Raw genomic sequence first — 7,730 nt, 5'->3', positions numbered from 1 at the left:
GGACGTTAAAGTAAGATCACCACAAGCAATTATCACCACACACACACACACACACACACACACACACAGAGAGAGAGAGAGAGAGAGAGAGAGAGAGAGAGAGAGAGAGAGAGAGAGAGAGAGAGATGGAATGGAAGAAGTGCTATTTAGACGTGATACTGGTGCCCTTAGGGTTCGCGGTGATGTTGGGTTACCATGTGTGGTTATGGCATATGGTTCGAACCCAACCGCTCACAACAATAATCGGAACTAATGCCACCGGCCGCAGGTTATGGGTCTCTGCAATCATGAAGGTAAGTCTCATGCCTATAGCTAATTAATGTTGGTTATTTTAATTGTTAAGTACATATGTTCATCAATTCTTCCTCTACCTCTTTATACATCATGATCATCTCAACAGAAACTTGTGGTGAGAAAACAAAAACAAAAACAAAAACTCAACAGATACTACCATTTCATAACTGATTCCAAGCGATCGCTTGGAATCACTCGCGAGTGCATGGTTTAGCAGTGGGAACTCATCAGTCTTGTGACTCTACGACAGTACCACACATCCCAATATTGGAGGATTTTACTTACAGTACGAGTTAACGGATTAGAGTATCTCCAATGCACCTATCACTCGTTCTCCATTTTAGAGACTCAAATTTTTTTATTTAACTCAAAAAAAAACCTATATAGAAATCTGTAGTTCCCACAAACGAGTAAGTTTATAGAATTTCATCTCACTATATATATTCACATCTCTAAATCTCTCCTCTAGAAATTTCCGTTCAATTTATTAAATGTTGATTAAAAATGTTCAGTATTGGTCTCAATAGAGAGATATTAGCGACATATATGTTTTCGATGATAAAAATCTAATTTGATGAAAATTAGATTTATTTAATAAAACTTATGTACGCTAGACGAAGAAAGTGCAAAGGATATGAGAGGAGTCAATCTCAAAGGAAAAAGAGGGGCATAGTAGGAATTTTGAAATCGACCTCCATCCTTAGAAAAATGATTCTCCAAAAGTTTCATATATGGACCTTCAAATTTGGAGAAAAACATTAATGGGGCATGATTGGAGGGACTTGGGGTCCGCGTAGCGCGTTAACGCATTGCGGTATCGTAGTGCACTTTTATTTTTATTTTTGATAGGAAACAAGATTTTATTAAGAAATCGCCAAAAAACACATCAAGGATTTAACCAAAATACAGACCACAGAGGATGAAACACAGTAAGAGAGGTCAAAGGAGGGAAAAGAAAATATAAGAGTATAAAGTTACATCCAAAAATTGAATGAGCCTATCTAAAGCCATGAGACAAAACATGAGTGGCATCCCCTCAGGCACCAAGCATTCCCGAGGCACAGCACCAAGCACTAATTCCATATGAAACATCAGTGGCATCCCAGAGGCACAGCACTATAAATCAAAGATTCACAGAAAATCATCAATGAGCAGCAGCGCAGATGGAATTAAATCATCAATGAGCAGTACTTGTCCTTCATTCAAAAAAATCCGGACCTGTTCCCATTCGAACCGTGCTTGTACGCGGTTGGGCAGGCCTTTTGCATAGCCCCCGAGCCCTGACATTGTAATAGCACCTAATGCAGGTGAGGCTCTGTGGGCCTGTGTTGATGGGCTAGACTTCTGTGTGGTAATCCCACATTAGAGGTTTGGGTTGTATGTGTGTGTTTATAAGATCCACTCACACTTCATTTAATCAACGGTTGCCTACGTGTTTGGGTGAGTGAAATTACCCTTATATCCCTCATTCAAAAAATGAGCAGTACTGCAAGAATCAAAAGGATGTGATGAGATGTCAATACGTAGACAAATCAAATGAACTGACAACAAAAGTTTTTGTTAAATGAATGGTTACTGTAATTCTGTGAATAAACTACAAGAAAAATTAATTTAGGGAATTGACTTTTTCAGACTCCCCTTTTTTTTTGTCTTTTACCAAAAAAATTTACATCCATTTTAAACATTAAAAAACAAAAAAAAAGAAAGTGTGGATATCAAAAGGGGGAGTCTGAAAATCACTCCCATTAATTTATCTCAATATTGCTATAAATGTTCAATTGATCCGATTTTGTGTTGAAGGACAAACTTCATTAAATGAGTGGTTCGGATCATTTAATATATTGGCTGAGTGGTCTCGTTTTTGTGCGCTACAACTTCTAGGCAAGGCCCAAGAGGCCGCAGCCCAGGGTCTCTAAATTTTGGGCTCAAAATAGGGCCCCATTTTAAATAAGTATATATATTATTTGTTCGTAGTGCAAAACAATTGCCTTTGTTAGTTTAGCGGTAGCCATAATAAATGTCTTGAGTTTGAATTCTGGCAAAATACTTTCTTTTTAAGTGTTTTTTTTGCCAAGAAAAATTCAAACTACGCAACTGTAGTTGTCGTGATTAGAAGAATGGACTGAATTAAAAGAATAAGTTATTTTTAAGTATAAAAGAATACAACCTTGGGCCGGCGCTGATCACAACTTCGGAGGGCATTTAGTGCAATAATATTCGTAGGGAGAAAACACCGCTATTTTGTTTAGGTTGCCAAAATTTGTATATTGCCTCCAGTCACACGCTTACTAAATATAGTCATTCTTGCAACTCGAGATTACCGTAATTGTAGCCAAATAGATTTAATGTTTATCTCTACTTAGGGAAACTATATGAGTATTTGGACTCCACTTCCTTTTTTCTTTTTCTTTTTTATAAACGCACTCCAAAAATGAATTGCATAAGCAACTAGTTAAAATAAGCTGCTCAATCCGAATATAACGATATATAGGTAATTATTTTCAAAATCTTCCCTTTCTTATGGTACTCTTTTTGCCTTTATTTATGTGAATTTATCATGCTTAGTTTGTTTTACTGACTCACGTTTTTACACATTAAAAGATAATGGAATAAATTTGCATAAATAAAATTAAAAAAGAGGAGTGCCAATAGTAGTAGAAAACTATAAGAATCAATTCTGCCTCTATATGGAGTCGTTTGATGAACTGTGAAGGGGTAAAATACCCCTCGTATATGTCCGGTCCATCACTTAAATTATGGTTTGGAAACCAAAAAATGAGGGGTATTAGCTTAAGCCCCTCTTCTCTTATACCCCTTAATACCGCTAGTGGAGGATCATTTATAGGGAGATTTTGGGGTGGTATTAAGTAATACCCCATCCTTTTCCATTTCAACTACAAAATAACCTTATCCCTCATTTTATCTCTTATCGAAATCAAGTACTATTTAATCTCTCTTCTCTAATACCTCATCCAAACCAATTACTTTTGAAATCCCCGTCACATCAATGTGGGTCCACCTTTTTTACATAATACCCCATACTATCTTATCCCCTTCTAAACTAATACTCCAATTCTATCCCTGCATCCAAACGGGCCCTATATGTATTAGAAGTTGGCCACAAGTGTGAATATTGGAATGTGTGAGTAGGACAAGACTCGGGAGTACGTAATTAGGAGTACTGTTGGGTAGTTGGTTTAGACAATGAAGTACAAAGTACAAAGTACAAATCACAAGACGCTATATGCATTGTGTGATAGTCCACGAGAAAACTCAGCCCAACAATTCAACCACTATATATAAACCCAATCCAATTATAAGCGGGGGAAATAATTCCAATGGACGAATACCCACACGCGGATAGAGAGACTCGAAACATCATAATAAAATACAAAAGTCCTGGCCAATTAAAATAAGCCCAGTTAATTCTGCAAAAGTTGTTAACACCAAAAAGATTTCTCCCTTTTTATATATATTAGAATAATAGAAAGATAATACTATCTGTTGTAGGTAAGGACGCTTTTGCACGTTTGCATTTGGCTTTTGGTCACAATTATTTTGAGCACTAAAGTCTAAAGCCAGCAGTCGCGCCAACAATAATTTGTAGATTCCTAAATAAATTATGCCACAGTGCAAAATAATTTGTAATTTTTGTACAAATTAATTTTGGTCACAATTTTTGTAATTTTTGGTCACAATTAATTTGTACAAAATAATTTAAAATTCATAATTTTTGGTGGTGGGTCATGTCCCAGTGCATATGATTGGTCGAGGGGTATATATGTTTCAACCTAGTTTGGATGTACACTTTAGGTAAGGATTGGCTACTCTGCAGTACAACTGCAAAGAGTCCTTGCAGTTGCATTTCAACCATTCATTTTTACATTTAACAGCTCAGATTTAAAAAAATTTTTTTGGGGAATCTCGACCGTTAAAAACATTATCCGACAGTTACGATCACTTAGACCGCACCTTTGCAGTCCAGTAGTCCAATATTGGACTGCAGACAAGCCATATTCTTTAGGTAATGATGCATTTGTTTCAATGTCCCTTTGCTCTCATTGTAATGTCTTTACCAAGGCACTATTTTCATGTCAATTGTACTTCAACTGCAACCACGTTAATGTGTGGACTTTATTTGAACCAAGTGGCTCTTTGTCATGCTAACAAAACCCGTAGTAGGATATGTGAACATGTGTATATAACTACAACATATTGTCATTTCCATATTTACAGTAATTCTTTTTTTTAGATCTTGTATAGTATAGTTAATTTGATTGGTCATATATGCATTGCAGGACAATGATAAGAAAAACATCTTAGCCGTCCAGACGCTCCGGAACACGATTATGGGATCGACGCTGATGGCCACGACATCGATCCTTCTGTCCTCAGGCCTAGCCGCCGTCATAAGCAGCACATACAGCGTGAAAAAGCCGATCAACGACGCGGTCTACGGGGCCCACGGAGAGTTCATGGTGGCTTTGAAATACGTGACACTCCTCCTCATCTTCATCTTCTCGTTCATCTGCCACTCCCTCTCAATTAGGTTCGTGAACCAAGTCAACTTCCTCATCAATTGCCCGCAAGGCCTGCCGGCGTGCAACGACATGATAACCCCGGAATACATATCGGATCTGCTGGAGAAAAGCTTTACCCTCAACACTGTGGGGAACAGGCTCTTCTACTCGGCACTCCCCTTTGTGCTTTGGATTTTCGGACCCGTCCTTGTTTTCTTGTGTTCTCTCACTTTGGTCCCTGTCCTTTACAACCTAGACATTGTGTTTCCGAAAGAAAAGGGAGACAGTGATACAGACTTTGGAACTTCTGTTGTGTAAAGGATGTCACTAGCTAATAGTATTCTCAATTATGTAATGATTTGGTTGGTTGTTATCGATGAACTAGTTTCCGGCATACATGATCAATGGTTTGCAAGAGAAAGTTAAACATTGGTGTGGTGCCAACATACATCCCTCCGATTTGTAGAGGAAGGTAAAATAAAGCTCAATCAATTCGCTAGGGGGCAAAAGTCGTGTACTTCTCCCCAATCGTTCGGGGGTGATTATAAAGCATCTCCAACCCACGACTTCAAATCCTAAGTAGGTGTAGTAAAAATGATAATTTTGCACATTATTCTTTGATCCAGCCTTGAAGCCAAATGGAGTGTCAAATCCAACGTGGATTTGGCTCCACACAATTTGCTTCAAATTTAACTCCTCATGCCAAATCTATTTATGTATTTTGGAACTTAAAAAATAGATTTTGTACTTTAATATTTGAAATTTGACAACAAGGTTGGATATGGGATTTGTTGATCTCAAAATAGCACACAATCTTTCGAAAAATTTGACATTCTAATTTGAAGTCAAGGGTTGAAGACGCTGTTAATTCAACACCAATACGATTAGAAATTTTCTGCAGAAGAATAAAGGGAGGAAGAGCAAAATAGGGGCTGAAATCTTTCTCTAATTTTTCTCTCCTGGTACTTCCAAACATTTGAACACTTGGATTACTTGTCCTATTGCGTAAACTAATTCTAATTTGGACCAAGTACAACATAAGCCCAATTGGGGTTAAGCAAAAATAGAGGCCCATCATTTTAGGCATTTCTTGGATAGCCTATATAGGCTTATAAACCCATTTTTTTTAATAAAGACGAAAAAATTAGTTTATTGGCTTATTTTTGTCTTTATTCAAAAAAATTGGGTATCGATAATAATTTTTACTTTTTAGATTCCTCTCGTCATGACCAAACAATAATCCTCAAAAATATTGACGAAAAATTAACAAATGCGAAAAAAAAAGATGATAAAAAAAAAAACATTAGCTTATTAGGCCAAACAACCCCTAACATTGCTCCCTCATAACTCCAAGTAGCCAGAGCCAGAGTGTGTATATCAACGATTTGTTCTGCTGACTTGCAAAACTTACGTTGTACTTGACCTTCATCAATTGATTCTCGAGAGTGGTGCTTAATTGCTAGAATTAGAGGGGATGTTTGTATTTGTCAAAAATCTCAGGGGAGGTCAATGTAATTTATCCTATGAATTATTCTGTTTTTCTAACCTGTTAATAAAAGAACATTGAAAGGGTTTGGACACTTTTCAATTTGGACCAATTTGCCCCTTGATTTTGCCCTATTTACCTTCCAGTCCTCAAGCCATGAACCGCCCCACCCCACCGAACCACCATCACCCCACCGAACCGCACCACCCCACCGAACCGCCATCACCCCTTTCGGCCACCACCCCGCCCGACGCCACCACTACCGCAGCCACCTCGAAACCCCACCACCGCAACTCCCTCACTCCATCAGCATTTTAAAAAAAAAAAAAACAGCCACGGGTTTCACACCCGCGCTGCCGCCGCGGGCCCAGCCGGAGTGCCGCCGGACGCCACCTCGAGATTTCGGAACCACCACAGCAATCTACGGACACCGTGCAATACACACCCGAGCTTCGAATCGCGTTTGTGGTAGTTTTCCGGAAACCCGAAACCTTAATCTCAATTTTAATGGAAATAGGACCAAAACTTAATATTTGATGTAGATGGTAACCTCAATTTAATTTATTAATTAATGTTTAGTCCAGTTTTTATTAACTTTTAGTCCTATTTGTATTGAAAGGTTTTTGGCAGGCCTTACGTTAAATTGGATGGTTTGATTATTGCGTAGATAAGAAGTTATGGTGGATTGTGGTATTGAAATTCATGTGTACATGAAGAATTATGCGATTAATAAATTTATCGGAATAATCGTAGTTTATGTAGTAATTATATAATAATTAAATAGGATTTGGATTTAAAATGTAAATGAGGAGATATTTTCTTTTAGCAAAAAAAAAAAAAAAGTTAGCACTTATAAGCTAATCTCAAAATATATTATTGGCCATATTAGTCTCCTATCACTTCATTATAAAGATCTAATATTAAACGTTTATTGTATTTTATTTTAAAAAAATATAAAGTTAAGTAAATACTAAATTTAGTAATATGCACTTTCAAATAAAAATTAGTTTGGAAAGTCTATGAATAATAATATGGTAGTTAAAGATAATATTTTAAATAGAAAATAGTGGAAATGTTTTATAAATTCTAAATGTGAGAAATAGACTTAATTTTAAGTATAGTAATTAATTAATTATTTGACTAAATATTTATTTTGTGATAATAAAGAAATAGAATAAATGATTTCGAGAATACTATATAAGTTGATATTATTAGTTTGGTAAAAGAAAAAGGAAAAATATTATCTTTTAAGATAATGATTTTATTCAAACCGTCGTATGCTTATTTTGACTTATTCGTCAATTAATATTTAATAAATAAGAATATTGTTATGTCGGATATTGTATTTGTGAGTTTTGTCTGTTGTTGATTGTTACGTGGATTATTGTAATTTGAATTATTACGTAAACGTAGAAATTGGACAATAGGTA

General features: G+C 36.4%; 1 protein-coding gene across 1 annotated transcript; it reads left to right on the top strand.

Annotated features, from left to right (window-relative positions):
- LOC131332240 (uncharacterized) lies at nt 1–5,208 on the top strand. The gene is made up of 2 exons (XM_058366339.1): nt 1–293; nt 4,593–5,208. Exons 1-2 carry the CDS (start codon nt 126–128, stop codon nt 5,130–5,132), a joined length of 708 nt encoding a protein of 235 aa, XP_058222322.1. The 5' UTR covers nt 1–125; the 3' UTR covers nt 5,133–5,208.
- Nucleotides 5,209–7,730: the final 2,522 nt, after the last annotated feature.

The sequence above is a fragment of the Rhododendron vialii genome, chromosome 7a (assembly GCF_030253575.1).
Source record: "Rhododendron vialii isolate Sample 1 chromosome 7a, ASM3025357v1".
NCBI lineage: Eukaryota > Viridiplantae > Streptophyta > Magnoliopsida > Ericales > Ericaceae > Rhododendron > Rhododendron vialii.
Note: the sequence above shows the minus strand (reverse complement) of the source record. Positions and strands in the feature narration are given on the sequence as shown.